The 23,949-nt window shown below is 36.7% G+C and overlaps 2 protein-coding genes across 5 annotated transcripts; one reads left to right on the top strand and one right to left on the bottom strand.

The window, feature by feature from the left end:
* Nucleotides 1-8: 8 nt before the first annotated feature.
* On the bottom strand, nucleotides 9-15,151 carry LOC132702751 (zinc finger protein 62 homolog). Its single transcript, XM_060671486.1, has 5 exons — nucleotides 14,707-15,151; nucleotides 14,211-14,637; nucleotides 3,903-4,244; nucleotides 2,198-2,336; nucleotides 9-149 (listed from the first exon to the last, which is right to left on the bottom strand). The coding sequence occupies exons 1-5, from the start codon at nucleotides 14,878-14,880 to the stop codon at nucleotides 17-19; spliced, it is 1,215 nt and encodes a 404-aa protein (XP_060527469.1). The 5' UTR covers nucleotides 14,881-15,151; the 3' UTR covers nucleotides 9-16.
* Nucleotides 15,152-15,218: 67 nt separating this feature from the next.
* LOC132702927 (GTP-binding protein 1) lies at nucleotides 15,219-23,732 on the top strand. Of its 4 annotated transcripts, none has more exons than XM_060671797.1 (11): nucleotides 15,219-15,295; nucleotides 15,719-16,007; nucleotides 16,063-16,243; nucleotides 16,294-16,488; nucleotides 16,639-16,802; nucleotides 18,866-19,104; nucleotides 19,731-19,875; nucleotides 21,261-21,443; nucleotides 21,501-21,636; nucleotides 22,648-22,982; nucleotides 23,397-23,732. In XM_060671797.1, the coding sequence occupies exons 2-11, from the start codon at nucleotides 15,831-15,833 to the stop codon at nucleotides 23,601-23,603; spliced, it is 1,962 nt and encodes a 653-aa protein (XP_060527780.1). In that variant the 5' UTR covers nucleotides 15,219-15,295; nucleotides 15,719-15,830; the 3' UTR covers nucleotides 23,604-23,732. The 4 variants fall into 4 exon arrangements, with proteins under 4 accessions (XP_060527780.1, XP_060527782.1, XP_060527779.1 ...); XM_060671799.1 differs by having other exon boundaries at nucleotides 15,291-15,429; XM_060671796.1 differs by lacking the exon at nucleotides 15,219-15,295 and adding an exon at nucleotides 15,390-15,533.
* The last annotated feature ends 217 nt before the right edge of the window (nucleotides 23,733-23,949 follow it).

Here is a 23,949-nt window from a genome sequence, read left to right as displayed (position 1 = left end):
GTGACGTAAGCGCGTGTCATTTGCACGTCCTGCGATGACTGTTGAGGTTCCCGCGCACGGCGAACTTTTTGCCGCATTCGTCGCACGTGTAGGGTCGTTCCCCCGTATGCTGACGTACGTGTTCCCTCAAATGGCTCCGGTTCGAGTACCTAGAACCATTTTTACACGCAATAAAGTCTACCCCAGAGAAAAATTATCCCATAGAGAAGCCACAAAGGACGCCGATTTTTTTATGCGTATGTGCGAGGTCAGCTGCTTGCCCATATCACTCACTTAAATAGAAACTGAAAGATTGAGATAACTCATATCACTATATACTCCTACTTATTACAAAATTTAGTCGCTCCGCTCTTGCCAAAACAAACTAGTGACTAAAGTAACATTATTCAAACATGATGCATAATATACTATTGTATCTAACAATATTTTTCTTCAACTCTGCAGTTTCCTAAATATGGTAAGTATATAGCGAGTCATATTGCCAGGACATTATACACTCATTTTTATTATTAATATGGTTGTGTGACAAAAACAAAAAATTGCATATCTACTAAAAATAATATAACTTAATTTTCTTTTTTTATATAGAACTTATTAAGCATAATTATTTGTGTCGGTAATGCGTCACACCTACTGTGTTTTTGTGTACATGATGTGCTAACTTTAATTTTATAAACTTATCAAAATGTTTTCTCAGTGTTTCGATTTGTCACATCAAATTATTTCTCTCAGTTGAATAATGTGGATACTGCCCCCCCCCCAAAATATAAAAGGTACCGACAATGGTTCTCACTTCTCTATGGGACAGTTTTTCTCTGGGCTCTGCGTCAGTGCGTCACACTAGAATCTTCGACACAGAACACTAAAATGTCATCAGTAGTTTGTGGCTTGGTGCAAATTCCACCAATAGAGAAAAATATTACTATGTATACATGTGCCTCAAATTGATTTGAATCACGATTGAATCCAATGACAACCCTTTTTTTCGGTATAGAGTTCAACCCACAGATTTAGAAAAAAATAGAATCGCGATTATGACGTGGCCATCGCCGCCGCCAACCTCAAAGAACATTTGATTTGTTCTTTAAATTTTATTCTGTTATACATGTCTAGTCAAGAAAATTAAAGGAAAATGATCTTTTTTAAAAAATTTAAACAGTATTTTATTGCAAAAAAAGTTTACGAATAAATGTTTAAAAACAAATCTGTGGAACAGATAAGAAAGCATTTATGTACCGTGTGTACCGTCACTTTTGAATTATACTGGTTGCCCCAATTTATTGGAAAAAACAAAATGTTAATGAATTTTCATTATTTTTGAGTCTACAATTATATCGAGTCTTTTTTTATTCGAGAAGAAATTAATTCCAACTGGTGCTGCACGAGACGCAATCCGAAAAATGAAGGCAAGGTATATACTACCTGAGGGATATATAAAAAAATATATAAAATGCTAATCTTGAAAATATTGTACACGGTATTTTGATTTGCATTTGATTTGCATATTCATTCTTTAAATATTTCTAGATATAAAATAATGTTTTCTTGAATTATTTATAATAAAAATATTTGTTTAACTTTGCAATATTGTTATTTTCTTTGCCTTAGATATAAATTTTTAATTTAGCTTACTTCAGGAATTCTATACCCAATGTGTTACGTCATTTTTTTTTAAAATGAGATGTGTATTTACACATATCGAAATCTCATACAGTAAAATAAAGCACCTGATATAATTCTAGACGAGAAAATCACAAAAATGCATTAAACCTGTCTTGTTTCTAGGTATCAAGTTTTCGTTTGTATTTAAGTACGGTTATCGAGCCAATTTATTGGTACTTTACAGTTTTTTTACCCAAAATCATTTTTTTTTCATCTTCTCTATTTGTTTTGATTTTTGCGATTCTATAGGCTGAACACAGATTCAAGTGAGTAAATGCTGTTTGCATTCGTTTTTTATGTAATTGTGTTTGTACATCATAAATGTGATCAATTTGCACCCACTATTAAACAAATTAAAGAATTAATAACATTATTAACAGGATACAAAATGCGGTTATAACAGATATGTATATGAAAACGCATCGGAATTTAAATCCAAAATCAACTTTGAAAACGATCCGAGTGACATGTATTAGGTATTAGTGAAAATTCGCTCAGCGCTAGTGAAACGAACTACATTACAATCGACGCGCACCTTTTGTCACACAACGTACAAGCATGTGGTTTGGCACCGGTATGGGAATTCAGATGCGTTTCGAGCGACGCCGCGTACGCAAAAGTGCGTTCGCAAAACTTGCACTTGTAGGACATTCGGTGGATCCGCCGGTGATCCCCTGAAATGGAATTTATAAAGTACTGGATGTCCAATTAAATAAAAAAATGTCGTAAAAGCTTGGAGAGAAAAAACTTATGCCTAACCGGCCTAGATAAAATACTGGGAATTATTTTTAAGTTTCTAGAATGGTCGTCAGGGGGCATCAATGTATTCTTGAATTTTCATTCTCGTTTATTCATAAATAATCATATATTACAGATAACTAAAATAAACAACGTTGTATAGCAGGAATTCTCCTACGTAGGAGGAATCAAGAAGGAATTAAAGGTTTCAGTCAAACTCTGAAAAAGCCAACAGGATGATTGGCGAAACGTCAGCAATTTCTACTCAGCAAAAATCGACGCAAGAGGAATCCAGAAGTTTTGTAAAAAGTATTACAGTAGCCTGTGGAAGTTTCTTTGAAAAATTAATCCTAATGAAGATTAGGGCGAGGGTGATCAAGAGTGACGTAGGCTTCAGATTCCTTAGCAATTTTAAACTTTTTGAGATGATGGATCATCCCTTCAAAAGATCATTACTCTCAAAGCGATCTTAGAAAAAGTAAACTTGAAACTGAAAAACCATCTGCAAGGTCAAGAAGGAATTGACCGAATTCATCTAGAAATATACTTCGAACAAATAACGAGAGCTACATTAAATGTTCCAAGGAAGCCTGAGTTGAAAAGACTTCAAAAGGCAAACAGAATAGACTCTTTACCCAGAATCAGAGATAATTTTACAATAGTCTATCTGCTAATCAAATATTAGGCGGTGAAGAACCAGATCCCGACGAATGCTTCAGAATACTGGAGCTCATTATGCTCGAGACTGATATGAAAGCTCCATGGCTTCAAAAAATGAAAGAGGCTTGCATTCATATTAAGGATATGAAGAGACCTTTCGTCACTAAAAAAATGGTATGGCTATTGTAATTGGAAGTGCAACAACTGGAAAGCTCCTGGACCTGACAAAAACCAAAATTTCACCAATTATTTTCTGGAGAATAACAATCCTCTGATAAATGTAATAATCAATGCTGACTCCCAAAGAAACTCACTCCACTTAATTTACATCAGGGTAACTTAAATCCTACAACTATTGAAGCTAGACTGGCAAGGAAGCCAATTTAGTTGGACATTGAGCAAAACGACAAACTGCAGTCGGTGGCCTTCCTCCATAAGGTTTATTTATACCCAGAATCTGTAGCATTCATAATCATTATCATATATAAATAAACAGGCTTATCCAAAACAGGATTAGTCCTGGATATTGAAGTTCTCTTTACATATTATCTAATACAAACGAAGTAGGAAAAATTTTCAAAATAGCAGAGTTGAATTTAAAAAAATGTGGAAATTGAACAGCATAAAAATGATATGTGGAGGGAGTTGCGACAAAAAGTTTCCAAAACTATATTAAAGATGCTTGTGTACCTAATGGCATGCAAACAGCGATTATGCTAAACTCCTGCAGCATAGTAAAAAAGTTCCTCTCTATGTAATAAGATGAATTTTTCTCTATAGATTAGTCCGACCTGTCAAATGATGATTGAGAATTTGTATAATAATAATTACAAAATATTTACCTAATATGCTCTTGTTTGCAAACATTTTCCCGCAGGCGTTGCACTGGAACTTTTTCTCGTCGCTATGAGTCAAAATGTGGTAATTCACGATAGTCCTGGACGCATATACTTTGCCACATATCTCGCATGGGAAAGAGCCGCCTCCCCTATTCGTTTTCGACTGGGTATTTGCTTTCTTGGGGCACCTGTAAACCTTCGGTTTTATGCCCTGATGCGTGTACCGCTTATGGAGCCTCAGGGCGCTGCTGGTAGGATAACGTTTGCCGCACAGGCTGCAGAGGTAGGGATGGACGCCACTATGGATGTTGTGGTGCTCTTTTAATAGATGGGATTCGCGGAAACCTACATAGTATTTTGATTATGTGACTTTGGCCACAATCCGCACTATGCAAGTTTTGCGAGGTTATACAATATTGGCAACACTTTTCATCTCTTATTTGATATTTGTGTTCTAAAGCAGAGTTATCAGGTGTTATAGCATAGAGCTCAGACACACTGTTTAAACACTGTTTATAACTATATATTTTTATGTTTCACTAGTACTTTCACTAGAAACGATTATTAATATACAGGGCATATATTTTCTTTTTAACTAGCCTCAGATAAGAAAATATACAAGGTGCAACAAAAAGCAATTAAAATACAAGTTCACGGACACAGGAGGAATCCAGAAGTTTTATAAAAAGTAGCCTAGATCTTGCTCATTGAAATACATTTTTCTATTCCTTACTGTTAAATACCTAATTATACACCGATCTAGCGTGCGGGAAAGTCATTCGTATGTTAACAATATGTATGCATGCATGATATATTATTTTTTACCCACTTCTAAAATACTAATTATACATGGATAGAAAAGATATAATATGCAACAGGTTTGGTAAATTCGTTTGGACTCTGCTGGTTATTATACTTGTTGCATAACATAATATTGTCCAGACAAGTCTTAATTATTAATAGAATTAACTAAATAAAATTGCAAATATTTACACAATTCAATAAAATAGAAGCCCTGTATGTTAATCCATTAGAAAAGAGGTCCTTTTTCGCTGATTTCAAAAATATAAAATGTTGCCGTGTCGTCACGTCAACCCACGCAGTTTGTTTAAATATGACAGTCATATTGAATAGTATTATTTATTATACCACCCAATTTTTTTTTCGGTACTACGGCGTGAGAGGGTGATTGTGCTGCGATACTGGAAAGAATTTCAGGGCGTTTGCCGAGCTAACTTATCCAAATTCAGTTTGGTGAGTCTTTTCCAAGCTAATTTTTTGATATGAGTTCGTTTTTTCACAAACTCCTAAGTCTTGACACCTAAATTATGGATGACGATTCGGGGGCGGGAGCCCTCCGTCGTCGTACTCTTTCCATCAGTTCTATAGAATCTCGCGTTGTTCTATTATCGAAATTATATATTTCGTCTAAAAACGCAGCGGAGATCATCTCACGATCTCAATATTTCGAAGTTCCCTCCAACAATGATCTCAGTCTTCTGTCCAATGAATTGCCAGCTATTAAAACTAATTTTAAGGGCGATCAGCAACTGGCACAGGAAGTGGCCAAACTTCTCGCAAATGTCAGACGTACTATTAATAGGAAGACATCTTATTTGATAACCGATCAGGCTCCTTTTATGATTGTGATGGAAGGTAATGGGGAGAAAGTTGGTTCAATACACCCTATGAACATGGGTAAATTGTTCAGTTTAATAGAATTCAGGGAATAGTTAAAATAACTAAAAAGGGGGCTAACAAAATTGGTATCGAATTTGACACTTCCGAACATGCTAATGAATTTCTGCATAATACTTCCTTCTCGAGAGTTACGGGTTATAACAAATACATTCTGCAGACATTATTCACGTGCCGCGGCTTAGTGAAGGATATTGGTGACCAGATTAACAAAGACGATTTGTACGAGGCAGCGGAGGCTCGTGTGATCCGAGGAGGTATTACCCAAAAAATTAAATTAATGAACGTCAGAAGAACACCCAGAAGAATTCGAGTCCAAGCCATAGATGGCTTCTTTCAATATAAAACGGTTCCAACTAACGATTACATCATTACCTTTGAAGGTAAAGTCCTCCCCGAGACGGTTAATATTTAGAAAAATCAATGTCCAGTTCAAAAATATATAAATCCAGTTATTATGTGTATTCATTTTGCCGCTTTGGCCACTGGACAAATCAGTGAAAAGGGAAGAGCAGGTGTAATTTCTGTTCCTCAGATCATCCCATCTGGATGTGTGAGAAAAAAGTGCAATATCAAAAAAAGGAACGATGCCCCTTGGATCGTCTGGATCAGGATCGTAACTGTATATTATCCGATTGCGAAGTTTCTCCCAAACCCACCTGCGTCAATTGCAAAGGGTGTCACCAAGCTTCCGATAAATTATGTCCTGAAATGGAACGTCAGATGAAAGTCAATCAGACTATGGCTTTTTACAACCTTTCCTTCTTCGCTGAAAAGCTGTTCCCGAGAAAATTAAGCAAGAATCTCTTCAGTCAGGAAGATTTCCCAAGCACACTGTGTCACAGCCGCCCTCTAGAATCGTCAATACCTCTTACTCCCAGGTAACTAAAAAGCATAAACCTAATTCAACCCAAGATAAAATATATGACAAGGATAGTCACAGAGCAGCCCTTCTTCCTTCAGCGAATAGTAATTATCAGTTTGAAGCTTTTAAAAATAATGTTTCTAAAATTATGTGCACCACAAACATGCCTATTAAATATCGGCCTTTGCTCAAAAATCTTCTTGAATCGGCATCTCCCTCGGGGTCTGTCGGTTCCTTTTAGTTATCAGTTTTTACTGAGGAGAGAATATAAAGTTTACTTTAGAGAATTCAAGATTTTACATTGGAACGCCTGTGGAATAAGACGGGATAAGGATAACTTAATTTGACTTATCAGAGATTTCGATTTGGATATTCTCTCCTTAAACGAAACCTTTTTGCTACCTAATGTTAACTTTACTATCTCGAGATACTCCTTTATCCGCGAAGATCGAAGGGATTGTTACGGCGGAATAGCAATTTTTATAAAAGCTCACATTCCATATAATGTGATCGATGTTTCCCATATTAATAGACAACCTAGATGTCAAATTCTGGCCATCGAGACTGAATCTTATATTATTGCAGCTATTTATAACCCCTCCGACCTTAGCTTGAACCGATCGTTGCTTGACCATGTTTTACATCTGGCAGGAGAGAAACCACTAATTGTTATCGGGGACGTTAACGCCCATAATCTTGCTGGGGAATCCAGTGTCACAAATCCAGTCGGCATTAATAGCGGTGGGGTTCTATGGAATTTCATAGTGGATAATGACCTGGTTATACTGAACGATGGGTCTGCCACCCGGTTTACTAATAGTACCATACATTCTGTTCCGAATGTTGCCTTCTGTTCCTCAACGATAGCCGTTGATGCAGATTTTAGTGTGCTATCCATCAGGGTTTTCAGTGATCATTTTTCCGATTGTCTTGAAGTTTGGAGGCGGCACTCAGGTAAGGGATCCTGATATTTCAGACGAGGGTAAGTTATTGTACGGCAGAGCGGATCTTCTGTTATATCGGATATGCTGTCTGTCAATCCTGATATCGCCTATAAAGAGCTCAAGAGGTCATCACAAAATTGGTCTTCCTTGGTGGGAGCCGGACTATACCCTATGGATAAAGCGCAAGAGGGAGGCCTTCAACATATATAAGAAAAACCCCACCTCCACCTTACGAAGCAACTATATTAACGCGCGAAAAGTCCGTGCTCAGTGCAGCAAGTTTCAAGAAGTTCTGTGACAGTTTGTCTCATAACACGCGTTGTTTGGTCTAGTGTACGAAGATATTCTAGAGCTATCAATCGAGTCAATCGGCATTTTCCCTTATATTATTCTATACCACAACAGCTATTAGATGCTCTATCCTCCCCCACAGTGCTAGAATCGGAGGTTGCAACAGTCGAATTTACCCAGGACTTTTCCCCAGCGTTTCTATTGGATCAATTCATTGTGGTCACCACTGACAGGAGAAATACCTGCCCCGGGATGGACTCCATCTATTTCTTATTCCTCCAAAAACTGCCCATAGAAGGAGCCGTATACCTGGTTAACTTCTTTAATAAAATTCTTCGAAACAGGGCTTTGATCCCGGATTCCTGGAGGTCCTACATGATTGTTCCTATTCTGAAACCCAATAGAGATCCCGGAGAATATTGGTTTTACCGGCCCATTAGTTTATCTTCGTGTGTGGCCAAGACCTTCAAGTCTATGATAAAAAACAGAATTGAATAGGTCCTGGAACGCCACAGAAAGTTGGCTCGTTCACAGGCTGGATTCAGACGAGTGAGGGGTACGCAGGATAATTTAGCTCTACTCGATTGTGAGGTTCTCCAAAACTTTATCGTTGGTAGAGTTTCAGTTTTGGTCACACTGGATATCGTCGGAGCTTTTGACAACGTCAACATTACGAAGCTGTTCCAGGAAATGCTGTTATTATACATCAGATTTTGTTTATTAGAAGTATTTGGGTTCGAGACGACTGCAATCATAGCACGAAATGACGAATAAGGGTGTTCCTCAGAGATCCCCTCTGGCGCCACTTATCTTCAATATTTACGTCAATTCCCTCGGCGAAGTGGTTCCTACTAATGTGCAACTTTTTCTATTCGCAGATGATATAGCCTGGGTTTGCAGCCAACCGAACATTATGCAAGTGATTGATATGCTTAATGCCTCTTTGAGTAGAATATCTCAGTGGTTCTCGAACTTTGATCTTACTGTGAACCCACGGAAATGTTCTGCAATCCTATTCTCCAAGAGAAAAATAATGGCCTCGCCTCAGGCGCTTAACATCCTTAATGAACCCATTCCTTGGAAGAATGAAGTAACTTATCTTGGATTCACCTTCGACTCCAAAGCGTCTTGGTCAACACAAATTAGCAAAATGGCTGGAAGAGCAGCAACAGGTATTAATATGATGAAGGCTCTGACTAGAACTTGGTGGGGCAATCACCCCAAAGTTATGTTGTCATCTCAATTATGGTTCCATGATTCAAGAAGGACATTAGTAAAGCTGCACAGAGTTCAATTTCAAGCTATTAGAGTAGCCCTAGGGATGATGACATCCTCTCCTACAAAAGCGCTACTTACAGAAGCTGGGGAAATCTACTTGGCAACCAGATTCCTAGCTAGATCTTCAGCTTTGAAGGGATTCGGCGGTGTAAGACAGAGTACAACGATTATATGGGTGTGTCCACGAGGTTCTCTTTGTTGACTTCTGTCGGAGGGAATGGTCCCATGATAGCACTGGTGTTTTCATGCCCAGTTTGAACGTGCATTCCGCTGTATCCATCTAAATAGCTATTTAAGTATATGCACAGCTGAAGTTGTGGCTATTAGCAATGCTCTTGACATTTTATTTGACCATAATATTGAAAGGGTAGTTATTGTATCTGACTTTAAGAGTCATTTCTTCATTCTACATCATTTCGAGTACTCAATTTTCTGCTCGGTCGGATCGTTTAGTCCTGGATGCTAGAGTAAAATTTCTTCTTCTTAGAGATATTCCGGGATACCAAGTCAACCTCTGCTGGGTTCCTAGTCATACGGGCATTGTGGGAAACGAGGCAGCGGATGCAAAATAGCTAAAGACGCGGTGAATTTATCACCACTGAACATTAAATTATCATATAAGAAATGCTATAAAGAATTCCCCTTTGTTAAGCAAACTACTTGGAAATTTTGGACATTAAAATGGAAAAAAATCGGACAGAGTAAGGGAAGGATATACAGACACTTTTTTGAGTCTCCGCCAGCGCAGCCATGGTTCAAAAAATTTAAACTTTCAAAATGTCGAAGTATCTACCTTGTGTAGATTAAGAAGCGGTCATTGCTGCAATCTGGTTCAATTATATGATAATAATAATAATAATAATAATAATAATAATAGCACTTTAGTTCCAACAAGTAACATGACCCAATTACAGGAAATATTAAATATAAATCATCCAATATATATACTAGGGGACGTAAAAACTAATCTTCAATCTACTAATCTAAACTAAACTAACTAAACTAAAAAAACGAAGAAGGATAGAATGAGAAAGAGAAAGAAAAGGATAAGACTTATCGGTACGCATAACCCGACGCCATTCGAAGTTGCTAAAGTATGGCCTGGAGACCATCATAATATAAATCGCAGTACGATGATAGTTTGTTGAAGGTAGCACAGATATTGTAAATAGGGTTTTGAAAATGGATATTGGACCTGGGTAACTGCGGCAGCCGCGGCACATGAAAACGTAATTGTTCCAGAAGAAATCGACAATCGACTCCGTAATGAACTAACTTATAGAGAAATGAAACAGATTGCAAGTCTCTGCGCAAGCTCAGGGGCAGTATAGCGAACCTTCTTAGTAGAAGATCGTGATCAACTCCCCTCTCAGGATAGGAACCGTCCTCCCTGAACATTAGATACTTTAGTAACCTTCTCTGCACACTCTCAATGGACTGAGTGTGGCAGTTATAAATTGGTGACCATATCAGCGAGCCATAGTCAAGCTTGGACCTAACGTAACAGTTAAATAACAATTTAACAGTAGCTGAGCTACAAAAATGCCTGCAATTTCTTATTACGAATCCTAAAATTTGCATTGCACTGGAAACCATTTTTGTAATGTGAGGTACAAAAGAGAACGACTGGTCAAATAAAATCCCCAGATCCTTCGCAGTAGCAAGTCTGGTCAGGACAGTACCATCCATATTGTAATTAAAGACTATAGGAGTTTTTGTGCGGTGGTAAGAAACCACATTACACTTGCTGATGTTAAGATGCAATTTATTTTTAGTACACCATTGACTGACAATATTGATGTTGTCCTGGAGAGTCATGCAGTCCATGCCAGTTTCAATGCTCTCGTATAGCTTTAGGTCATCCGCAAAGGCAAGCTTGTTGCAGATGATCGAAGATACGAGATCATCTATAAATATATTGAAAAGCAGAGGTCCAAGGTTAGAACCTTGAGGCACGCCAGAAGTTGGAACAAAAGGAACTGATCTAAACCCCTCAATCTCAACAAACTGTCGACGATTCACCAAATAGAACCTCAACACTGTAATCAGCGAATCAGAGAAACTAAATTTATGAGATGCTTTTTCAATCAGTAAGTGATGATCTATCTGGTCAAATGCTTTGTGGAAGTCAGTGTATATAACGTCAACTTGACCTTGCTTGTTCAGAGAGTCACAGACATACGAAGACAGGGAGTTGCGTAGATAGTTTATTTCTAATTTGAGCAAAAATAAATGTATTTAATATAATCTCGAATATTTTAGAAAAATTGCACAAGATCGAAATAGGCCGGTAGTTTTCAACAACAGAGGGATCACCTTTTTTGAGAATAGGATAAACTTTGACATATTTCCAAGGCTCTGGATAAACACCCGTCTCAAGTATCAGGTTAAAAACGTGACATAAAGGAGCACACAGTGCGTGGGAACAGTCTCTCACGATAAAACTTGGTATGCCATCAGGACCAGCGGTAATTTTGTTCTTGAGTTCTTTGCTTGCTGACAAGACATCCTGGATAGTAAGCTTAGATATGTTCACTAGTTCCGGATTAGAGGACACGCTTGAAGATGAACATGGATCTGGCTGGGATATGGTGTAAACGCTACCAAAGTACTTAGCAAAAGCTGCAACAACCATATTAGGCCCTTGGCATGGCTGACTAGAATAGGACATCGAGGCTGGGATTCGCGAATCTGCCTTCTTCCGCTGAATAAATGACCAGAAATTGGTAGGACCATCATGTATACTTAACTCAGCACGACGAAGAAAATCAGTATAGGCAATGCGTGACTGGAACTTGATTGACTTGCGTAGCGCGGTATATCGGCCAAAATAATAACAAGATTTGTGTTGCTTGAAATTGCGGAAAGCTTTCTCCTTCTCAAATATAGTTGCAGTCATTTCTTTAGTGAACCATGATGGAAATCGCCTTCGTCTCAGTGTTTTAGTGGGCGTGCAAAGGGCAAAAATATTGTTTAGCATGTCGTAAGAAAGTGTTAGAGCCCTGTCGACTTCCGAGCACTGCATAACACTATTCCAGTCTGCATGCTGCAGTAGAAACAGTGAAAAAAGGAATATTGAAGTCACCCAATAACAAGACAGATCCACCAAACAACAAGTCCAGCGACGACAAAGATTCAAAAAAGTTCTCAACTTCGAAGTTGGCAGCAGTGGGAGGAATGTATACTAAAAATACATAAAATACAAAGTAATCTAAAGAGATCTTACAGCCTAAAAAGTCTATGTTTGGGCACTGTTGCTGATGCCGGAGGTATCCAGAAGTGCAGACTCAATACTGTCACGAACATGAACACCCTGGAGACTCCGGTTAGATCTTGCCTTCTGTCTGAGCGGTAGACCAGATAAGAATCAGGAAAGAGTTCAGTGTCCCAAAAATCTGGTTGAAGCCAGGATTCAGTAACAGCAACGATATCATACCCTGAGGAAGTTACGCCACTGTAAAAGACATGGGTCCTAGTTCTGAGACCCCGAACGTTCCGGTACATACAGGTCAATTCTTTGGCTGGGGTGGCGGCGGAGCTGGATTTTTGTAGCGATAGTGGGAACACCACGGATGTATTTTAGAATCAGATTGTTTTCACCATTCGAGCGACGATGTTGCAGTTCTTCTTTAATATCCCGAATATGCTTACGTTGCGTCGGAGAAAGATCTGCCTCGACGTAAATTTGGTGATTCTCAGCGAGTGTTCTCCTACTCTTCAGCACAAGTGACACGTCGCTGGGTTTAGACAGCGTCACTTTAACTGGCTTGTAGCCATTACGGTTTGGTTTACTGACGGAAACAACGTTGGTGACTTCAATCTGCGTAGACCCACTGCTGGAAAGCAGTGAAGAGATTTGAAGTGATTCAGGAATGCTCTCGTCTCGGCGAAGATTAAAAATCATCAAATTGTTAATGCGTGCCTGTCTCTGCAGCACTTCTTGCAGAATGCCGTTATGACTTTGTTCGCCGGCTGTAGTGCTGTCACTGCGATTGTTATTAGCAATTTGCTTCCTTAACTCTGCAATCTCAGATCTAAGATCAGCATTAGTTTTGATTTGATCTTCGTATCTCGCCAGCAGGTTGACATACTGAGCCTCGATGACTATTAATTTCTCCATCGACTATATCGAATAAAAGTGAGACCTAACAATTTGTGTCAGTGTGTAGAGGTAGGAGAGTTACACCACATCCTGTTCGATTGCACCCATCATAGAAATTTGAGTTAACATATATATGAGAGCTTATTAAGAGTCGGAGTGCCTGGCCCCATTGATATTCATTCTCTTCTGTTTCATTCATCTAACCTCGATTCTATTGCACGTCTTGTAGGGTCATTTTTGCATGCTTGCCGCGCTTGCTTGTAGGTTAACTTAATGGGTAGTTTCCAGCGCTTAGTTCTTGAATGATCTAGTTGTTTCTTCTGGTTATGTTTGTTTTATCAAATGTTTTATTCGTTTCGTTTATTTAACACGCAGATTAATTTGACTATCACGCCGGAGAAGATCCGAAAATCCTCGGCGGATGCCGGAAAGTGGGTAAACGACCGCAGTCGTGCCCAGCTGTGAGCGAATAGTATTATCTCTCTCTTATACCATCCAATATGACAATGACAATCGAGATAATAAAACATCTTTTACAAAACGTCAGAACCAATGCATTAGCGGAAATTATATTGCAAGAGGATGGCGCCTGCCCAATTATGACTAGCCAATAGCCTTGATCTTACATTTCCAGATACATTTTCGCGGGGGTATTCAAAAATATATTTTGAGTATTATGGCAATATATATGACATTAAAAAACTAATTAAGAGTGAAATAAGTAATATTAATGATTTGCGTCCTGCCTGTATAATCAAATTTTCAACATTTAGCGCAATATTAATCAATACGTTAGTGTTGCTGTGACCTTCTGATACATAGCCAACTAAACAATTTTATTTTTGGGTAACTCAGACCTTAATGTAAAAAAACTATACAAGTTATATATTTTTGAAATCAGCATAGAAAGACCTTTCATTTTAGGAAATAAAATACAGGACTTAAAATTTTAAAATATAACTTAACTTTTCGTCACACCTTGTATAAAAACAAGTATGAAATATTAAATCTTCACACTAAACCCTACATCTTTTGCACTAAACTTTTTTTTCTGAAATAAAAAATAACAAAGATGAACTACTGCCTATTGGGTTCCAAATATTTTGATTGTATTTGAAGTCCATGCAAATTACCTCTGCCACAGAGTTCGCAAACGTGAGGCAAACCAGTGTGGGACAGTTTATGCCGGGCCAGGTTTCTCCGGGTTTGGTATTTTTTGCCGCAAATCTCGCACTGATAGGATTCTCCAGTCTTGCTATGTAGCTTCATGTGCCTTGCTATCCTATCTGTACTGACAGTTTTATTGCAAATGGTACAGCAAGCAGGCAATTCTTCTTTTTCAACTTTTTGCTCATTTGGACTGTTGATCGGTTTTGGATCTGCATTTTCAGAAAAGTCGCAATCTTTTTTTTGGGTTGGCCTAGTTTCAAACTCCTTATCACAAATATTTTTTAATATATTCTCTGAATTTAAAACAGTCGTCTTAAAAGAATTAAACAATTTGATATTGTCCACACAGTTCTGGCATATACTACTTGGCAAACCGTCGTTTTTCGATATCTAAAATATATAACTTCAATCTAATTTAAATGAAGTCTTTTAATTAGCAGAGAAAAAATATGTACATACCTCTACTGAATAAAGCGATGTGTAAATAGTGCTCAACATGTTGCCTTCGTATTCAAACTCAAACAAATGTGTCTCTGCATTTCCAAACAAACAAGATCTACAAATCTGAGTAAAGTTTTCTTTGGAAATTATAATTTCTTCCAATTTGTTTTTGATTTTCACACTATAAGCCATATCGAGTGTAATATATAAAATTTACAGGAGGTGAAAGAACCAGATAACAATTTTTGTTAAAAAGTTTTATTGATTATTTCCACTCTCTATGCCACCCTACAACTTTATTTACTGATCATGGTGCTGCTTTATTTACTTCGTTGGGGCATTTTACTAGAACAATTCGGCCAGCTTAAAAAAGATCGTAATTTGAATGTATATTTGTAATAATTTTTTTTCTCTTTTTTTTACATATACGGTGACGATGAGAGATTTTAAATGCAACGCTAGCGGTGACGTCACAGTTGCCTTAAAAAAAACTGTATATTAATTTTTTTTTGTGTATACTATGCTTTTAATACCACAGTATCCTAAACTCTACGTAGGTCAAATTTACATTTAAAGGATTGTTGCCAGCTGATAATTAATTTCTAAGGTACTTTTTGCAATAGTGTTTTTATATTTTTTAAAAATGATAAATGAAAAATGTCATGTTTTGTTTTGGATAATGAATGTGCATTTACACAAATAACCTTGCCTGTGGTTCTTTTATTATTTTTAAAATCGAAGGCGAGTAGTCTGTTTTACCATATGCCTGTATTTTTGGACTATATATTCAAATTTATTTATAAATAAATGTGACAGCCATCCTCTGGTACAGATGATGAAATCAAGTAATTATGTTGTGCAAATTGTAGTACATTTTCGTTATTACGCTATATTGCTAATGGTATATGTGGACATATTATGCAAACCTAGTTCCCCACTTTTCCTTTTGAATTACTAACGCTTACATTTATTTTTGCTACCAGATTCTCAGTCAGTTTTGCCAGATTATTCCAATTAGGTATGTTTTTAGTCACATCAGGAATGCGCAGGCAAAAAATCAAGTCCTCCAGTGCTGTCATCAAAGTTCGAATGTTAGGAGTTAAACTGATGGGATAATCCTGATTGGTAGAATCTACTCAAAAATGACGGAACAGCGGGAATCTCTGAGTTCGTTCGTCGATAAATCAAAGAAATGTACTGAATATGACAAAATATTGGGAAGAAATGTGCTCGTGGCCCCCTCTGAGGAACAGTATGAACTTTTGTTGAAAAGATTAAAGCAGCAACTTGGTGAAGGTCGCGGTGAAGTCATCCTAGAAGTAAGGAAAGTAAGTAAAACTGTTTTCTCTAAATCAACACTGAGCATAAATTCAGATTGGAGCTTCAGAAGATGGCAGTGAAAACGGGCTGTTGCAAGATGAAGTTGAGGCTGCTGTGGCAACATTGCAATCTCTAGCTAACACTTTGGAGTGCAGTTGTGTGAAGTTGAGGGAGCGTAAGGAGACGCGAGGAGTGGTTGTGCAATATTTAATAAGACGCGTTTTGGATCAAAGCGGTGAGGAAAAACCTTGGTTTGAATTTGAGTTAATTTCGGCAAGTTTCCAGACTTTTTGGAGATTCGAGTAGCGGTAGTTGGCAACGTGGACGCCGGGAAGTCTACCTTACTGGGTGTCTTGACCCATGGAGAGTTGGATAATGGCAGAGGGACGGCCAGACAGAAACTTTTTCGTCACAAGCATGAAATGGAATCGGGAAGGACTAGTTCGGTGGGAAATGATATTTTGGGGTTTGATGAAGAAGGTACGTTTTTTTCGTTGGTATCATTATTATTTCTATAACTAACCAGTTTAACGCTAAAAAGATTGATAATCCAAAATTATTTCTGGTCATAAACAATTACCTTTATTGCCAATTTTTGCATAATGCAAATTAGAGGGGTATATGTTCTAGGTAATGTTGTAAACAAGCCCGATCATGGGTCCTTGGATTGGGTGAAAATATGTGAGAGAAGTTCCAAGGTCATTACATTCATCGATTTGGCAGGTCATGAACGGTACTTGAAAACTACCGTGTTTGGAATGACCGGTCACGCGCCAGACTTTGGAATGCTCATGGTAATTCATAATTATATAGTAACTACAATTTTAGTTTTGGAGCAGTGGATCTCGTTAAATATATTTGAGGCATAAAATGTCATTTAACGGTTCTATCAACAAATTGTTTGGAGGTTATGTCTGATTGTTTTCGTCGTTTATTCCAATCCATACTTTTAAGAGATTCGTGGACGGATTTTTTATTTACCCTATATCAGTTAAACAAGTCCAGCTAATGTGTTTAATTAATATTATATTTGTTTATCATCCTGCCACGCTTTGAAATAATGTTTCCCAATATCCTGTAAAAATGTTGATACTAATACTCATTCTTATGGAACCTTGTATAATATATCTTCATACTATACTATAATATGCCAAGCTTTTACAAACATTTAACTAATTTCCTATATACCAGTGTCACGAATACTCTAAAAAATGGAAACTTTCAGCTTTTTGGCTATGACTGCAGTACATTTGTGACTTAACTAAAGTTTTGGGTCATTGCCACAAATCTCGCGCGTATTTTGGTTCGAGAATTTTTTCGAAAGGACATACATAAAAATCGAGTCTTTATAGTCTCCAAAAAAAAATTTCAAATTTCTTAAAATAATTCTTCGGGATTTCCGACCCCGCCCAGGTTCAATAGAAGGAAATTTTGAGACCCATACTTTCCATCGCTCGAATGTTACGCGACCTCAAAAACCTGCAAAAGGACGTTACCAGAACAGAGAACAGAAAAAAATGACAGTTCTATAATGTGAATAAATGTATGAATTTCGTAAATTTGTTTAATTTGTATTTGATCTTAAAGTAATATTTAACACTCTTCAAATTTGTTCGTGAACCAACTTTATGAATCAATTCATGAAAAAATTATCACTGAAAAACTAGTGTAAGCAATGACCCTGGCGTTCATTAGTTTTACGCAATAAATATGAGAATTGTCACTTTGGCAAGTGTTATAACATAAAAAGCTCTAACAGGAAGTATGTGAATAATTTTGGAGTTTATAAATCTTTTTTTTTTGGCAACTGTGAAAATGTGCGTATACTTGTGTGCTCTTCATACAAAATGTTTTTGAGTAGTTGAAACTGTAACGTTATTTTTGGACACTGGTTTTAAAAAATGAAATGAAGCAAAAAATTAAAGAGGCTTGGAAAAAGAGTCGACTACAAGAGGATATAAGAAAAAAAGTTAACAAAAGCGTTCGAAGATGCCGTTCTCTTAAAAATGTAAACTTGAAACTACTTATGCAGAATTATCTTCTCATATTTCTATACAATCTTTGGAAAAACTCCTCAAGAACTTAAAATTATTCAGCAACACAATAGAAAGATAATTTGGAGTTTTTTGTAACAAAGGAATTAATTTTTAATTGCAATGGTCAAGTTTCTTGTTTTTTTGATTTGACTTTTGTTTTTAATTGTAACCTGTGATAGATAATTAATCTCTAGGGCGTTAAACTTAATGATTGCACACAAATTAAAGAGTAAAAAGGGTTTTTTTGACGTAAATCGAGAACAAAATTCAAAACAACTGCTTGTGCCAGACACGCGGGGCAAGTGAAAACCCGGCCGCTGACAGGCTTCAGCGAGCGTTGTGCGTGGACTCTCACCGATTGTCGCTGGTCACTTGCCGAACTACGGCCCAGACTCGCGCTACCTATTATGCAAACAGCCAGGAGCGCGAGTGTTGACTGGTGATGCTAACAACCTGTAAATGTTTAATTATGCTAGGCCAAGTCATATAATATGATTTTGTTGGAAATGAAGGATATTATTATAATTAACCTTTGGGTTTAGCTATCTTAAACGTTATGGAAACATACACTTATTTTGCTCTTAGAATAACGAAAAACGCTATACTGTACTGGGGGTTCCCATTAAATAAGCATGTTCTATACTTTTAACTCTTTTGGGACAACTTGTATATTACGAAAGTAATTTTAAAAACTAACCATAACCACACCCCAGAATTAAAATTAAAAAAAAACCAGGTTTTTGGCCACATTTACATTTTAATACATATTTTAACATTATGTGTTATTTAAATGACATTTTAACATTGAATTTAAAAACCAGGTGGGAGCTAATGCTGGAATTATCGGGATGACCAAGGAACACCTGGGATTAGCGCTAGCCTTATCGGTGCCCGTTTTCGTGGTAGTGACGAAGATAGACATGTGTCCAGTGAACGTGTTGCAGGATAATTTGAAAATGCTGATCCGGATTTTGAAATCGCCCGGTTGCAGGAAGGTGCCGGTGATGGTGAAGACGCCCGACGACGTCGTACTCAGCGCTACCAATTTCGTGTCTGAGAGGTATAATTACGTCGTTATACTGTGCTTCTGTCGTGAAATTATGAAGTCTATTTCGGAAAAGTGTAGAGTGGTAAAACCTTATTAGGTATGCAAAAGGGAACTACAGAGTGACCCAACAATTACTTGTACCGCTTTCATTGTTGGGGATTGATTTCATTACTAAATAAATAGTATAGGTAGTACCACCCGCGTTTGAGCCAATGTATGTGATCCATTCCAATTCCAATTCTTAAAATACAGAATAAAACAAATATTTTGCCTTTGAAAACAATCCACCTAATAACTGCAGCAAGTCGATGGAGCTCTACTTAGTATTACCTACCCTTACTTTTGAATGATAAAAAATTGTAATAATCTTCGCGACCTCAGCGTCTGTCATTCCCTCTTACAGGACAGCAAAATCTGTTTATATTAGTATCGGATTTGCAATACGAATCAAAAATAAAACTATTGCAAAAAATTTACCCACACGCGGCTATGGCTAATCTCGAAATTGGGCGGAACTGGACGGAATTGCTTAGTTTATTACTCTACACTTTTCTGAAACATCCTATAATTATCCTTTGCTCTAAATTTATCAACTTTTTATGGCGCTGGCGGTTTCTGAGAGAGGTTTTTGCTTGTAGGTTATGCCCGATTTTCCAGGTGTCCAACGTGACCGGCGAAAATCTGACCCTCCTAAAAACGTTTCTCAATTTACTAACCACGAAGATGGAATACCACGAGAACGAGCCGGCCGAGTTTCAGATTGACGATACTTATTCGGTGCCAGTAAGTCATTCCGATTCGTTCTCTGGAAAAGTTTTTTTTTCCATGTCTGTGGACATATAAAATTTTCCCGTCCCTGTAGAATGATCTGTTTTAAACTTCGTTGAATGAAATTTACACTAACACGATCCTAACTTTGAAATTGAAGCTTTTGACACACAAAAATGAATTTCAAAGATCGCAATTTTTGGTTTTTCGGATTTATCTCGAAAACTCAGGTTTTATACAGATCATATCCCAGATATAAATTCAAGATAGCAAAAAAGATATCGCGGTTCTAAATATTTGTTTTACATTCTGCATTAATTGGGTGCATACTAATATGCAACCAATTGCGATGGTGGTGGTCATTTCAGTTTCCCGTTGTATTTTAAACCCTCTTGTATCGTAATAAGATGGTGGAAAAGGAATCTTATATAATTATTCTTACATAGAATGTATTCGCCTTATTCAGATCTTTTATAAAATATATAATTTACAATTTAATGTCATTAATTAATATATTATTATTATTATTATTATTATTATTATTATTTTCATACAAAAACACAATGGAATAGAAAAAAAAACTGATTTCCACCAGCTGCCAGACATTTTTTGCACATTTGCGGTCATAATAGCGCAGAATCAGGAATTCAGTCTCTTACTCACATAAGTTTTGAGTGCCAAGCCAAAGATATATATTTAAAAAAAATGTATAATCCTTACGAAATATTCTTAGAAAATGGTATAAATGGTATAAATATTTCCACTTGATGATGTGCTGCTCGAACAGTCAATATTATATTTAAAAAAGGTGTATTTCAGATTACGTTCTCCTAGTTTTTTAAGACGATTTATACAGTAACCAAGAAAAAATGTTTTCTATTTTTTTAATTAAATTGTGAAAAAAAACATTTTTAATAATTTTAACACTGTTAGAGTGAATTCATAAAAGAAATGCATATATACTATTTGAGTGTAACTAATTTTATGATGGCCTCTATGAAGTGATTTATCTCAGTTGGAGAAGGAGTTTGTTGTAAGCCTTGATGGCATTATACGTGAAACTTCGCTGGAACTGTGCTGTAGTATGTTTGGGAATGGTAAATGTTCCATAAGATTCCTTATTTAAAATACAGACGGGCATGTTTTCTGTTTCTCCCTGTATCTCAGAAACAAAGTAATTCAGAACTGTTTTGAAAAATAGACACAGTATATATATGCATTAATACAGAATGGATTAAGAAACGGTATAGTATAAAAACGCTTTTTTCCCAATTTTGACAGCTAATATCTAACAAACTAAACACGGAAAGTTAATATCAATTGGACCTTTTTATTTAAATAACTAGTATTATAACAAACCAAAACTTTCTTAAATTCAGATAAAGTTTACCTTACTATAGGGCGTGGGGACCGTAGTGTCTGGCACCACCTTGAAAGGCATCATCAGACTAAACGACACGCTGATGTTGGGACCAGACGCTCTGGGCCACTTCGTCCCCATAGCGGTCAAGAGTATTCACAGGAAAAGGATGGCGGTGAAGGAGGTCAGGGCTGGCCAGACCGCGAGCTTTGCCCTCAAAAAGGTGCCCCTCCGATTGTTAGAGAAAACAACGAAAATAATTATTTAACTATGTGTTTAGATCAAGAGGTCGCAAATACGAAAAGGGATGGTAATGGTGTCGCCTACGTTAAACCCCCAGGCTTGTTGGGAATTCGAGGGAGAAATCCTTGTTCTGCATCACCCCACCACCATCAGTTCACGCTACCAAGCTATGGGTGAGTGTTCCTTCTGATTTAATAGAATTATTGCGGATATCTTATTTATTTATTTATTTAATGATTCCTTTTTATTCTTTTACCTTTAAATATGTACAATGCTTGAATTGTTTTTGTGTTGAGGTTATTCAAAAATAGCTTTTTTTTTTAATTTTATTTTATTTTTCGTGTTGAATGTGGATCTTTATCAATAATTGAAAATACATACAAATAATACATAAATTAAATATTTTATATAAGAATATTTAGATACATATTTTAGTTATCAGTTAGTGCGAAATAAATAGTGAAAGAGGGCTTGTTAGTTTTATAAGTATGATCTGAACCACTACCATTGCTAGTGACATCAAAAACACTCAAAGGGAATGAATCAGAATTCGAACATTTAAATAAAGTTTGTTCAATTGTTGATAAGCGGATAAACTTATTTATTTACATTTCACAGTTATATAATTCACAATAAACTGGCATATTTCTAAAAATATTCCTAAAGCAAGCCCAAAAACTTTACATCTACAGACGCATTAGACTGGAATAAACGTGGCTGCAAACATCAGGCCAGTCTTTGACATGTTTAAATTAAGGCCATTTTGAGTATAAATAGTGAATAGTGAGGGAGATTAGTTATAAGAATGATTTTTTTATGAAGGTAGGTTGGGCTTTTAATAATTTTTAAAAAAATGTTTTTTACACAAGGCTAAATTATTATATTGCCAGATTATCTCTAATAATATTTTGTTAATTAATATTGATAAAACAAAAATATTAACTTTTCCATTATTTACGAGGTCTTTACCAGGTTTTCAGATTTTCAAAGTATTAAGGTATATAGACCACTATTAAAGTCGAAGGCTTTATAACAATTTACAACAATTATGGTACAGTTCTTTGAGGGAATACGGATTCCACGATATTGTTAAAATTCCAATTGAAATAAAGATTAAATGTCCAAGGAATTCGACCAAATTCTACAAGCAAAGTAATTTATTTAATATTAATCAATTTGTTCAGTTCATTGCGGCAGCATCCGGCAAACGGCCAGCATAATATCCATGTCGAAAGAATGTCTACGGACCGGAGACAAGGCGCTGATCCATTTCCGGTTCATCAAACATCCCGAGTACATGACACCTGGACAAAGGATGGTATTCCGCGAAGGACGGACCAAAGCGGTGGGCAACGTAGTCAGGATAATACTGCAGGCGTCGCCCACCCACCAAGGGAACAAAGCGAAGCAGAACAAGCAGCAGAGATATGGACAGGGTCACCAAAAGAATCAGCAGGATAAAACTAGGAGGGACGAAGTTACAGTTACGGTTTTGGAGAAAGAGAATTATTTGAAAGAGGTAAGGATAGTGTTTAATGTTAAAAGTCCTGGCCTATTTGGTGAGTCCCCGGAAATGATTAGGTGTATGGAGCCCGCAAAAACTGGGCACATTATTAAGATTAATTTCCAGCTCTCAACAGATATATTGTTAATTAGAATAATGTTATCTGCCGATAAAATATACAGAGCGGTCCTGTCAAAAATTTGTAAAATAGTCGGAAATCTTTGATAATTGTTAGTTTGGTTTTACATGCCATTGAGGAAAAAATCTTGGCTGAGGCAACATTTAATTTTTTTATTTAGCTTGATATCTCAAAAAACAAACAAAATTAATTGAAAGCATGATACATGTGTCCCACTGCATCTTTATATTCAATACACTGTACATAGTAAATATTGACGTTAAAAAAAAATAAGAAAATTTCTGTCATAGTTTTCAGAGATTGACGCCATGAATATGGAAAACGCCTTCCAAGGAAGTTCAGACAAGAGGGAAACTGACACACAAAAACCGGGCACCAAGAAGGGCAGGAGTCGCCGCGGGGGGAGGGGCAAAAGCTTGAATGCCTCGACGAAATCAGAGATCACCAACATAACTCCCGTGCATTTGTCAAATCGGACAACGGCCAGGGTGCAATAAAGTAACCTTATTACCATTTCATATTTCACTTAGTTCGGTCTGCGGCTCACAATTTAGTTGTCTACAAATTATCCGAGATATTTTTTATATTTTTGTTGATGGTTTTCTTTAAATAAAAGTCTCCAAAAATTTGAGTGAAGTTTTATACAATCACCACATCAAAGTATTTACAGATTTCATTTAAGACATAACAACTCCTTAATCCAATTTTTCAATGTAAGGAAGATACCAGGAGCATTGCAACCATGTTTTGTTTGATACATACTGTAACTTAAATTTCAAGGTTAAGATAGAAAATAATAGTTTGTCAGATTATAAGATTGATTGTTAATCATAAAAACAAATA

This window comes from Cylas formicarius, unplaced genomic scaffold, assembly GCF_029955315.1.
Source record: "Cylas formicarius isolate icCylForm1 unplaced genomic scaffold, icCylForm1.1 PGA_scaffold_6__28_contigs__length_40554024, whole genome shotgun sequence".
NCBI lineage: Eukaryota > Metazoa > Arthropoda > Insecta > Coleoptera > Brentidae > Cylas > Cylas formicarius.
This window is presented reverse-complemented; position numbering and strand designations above follow the sequence as displayed.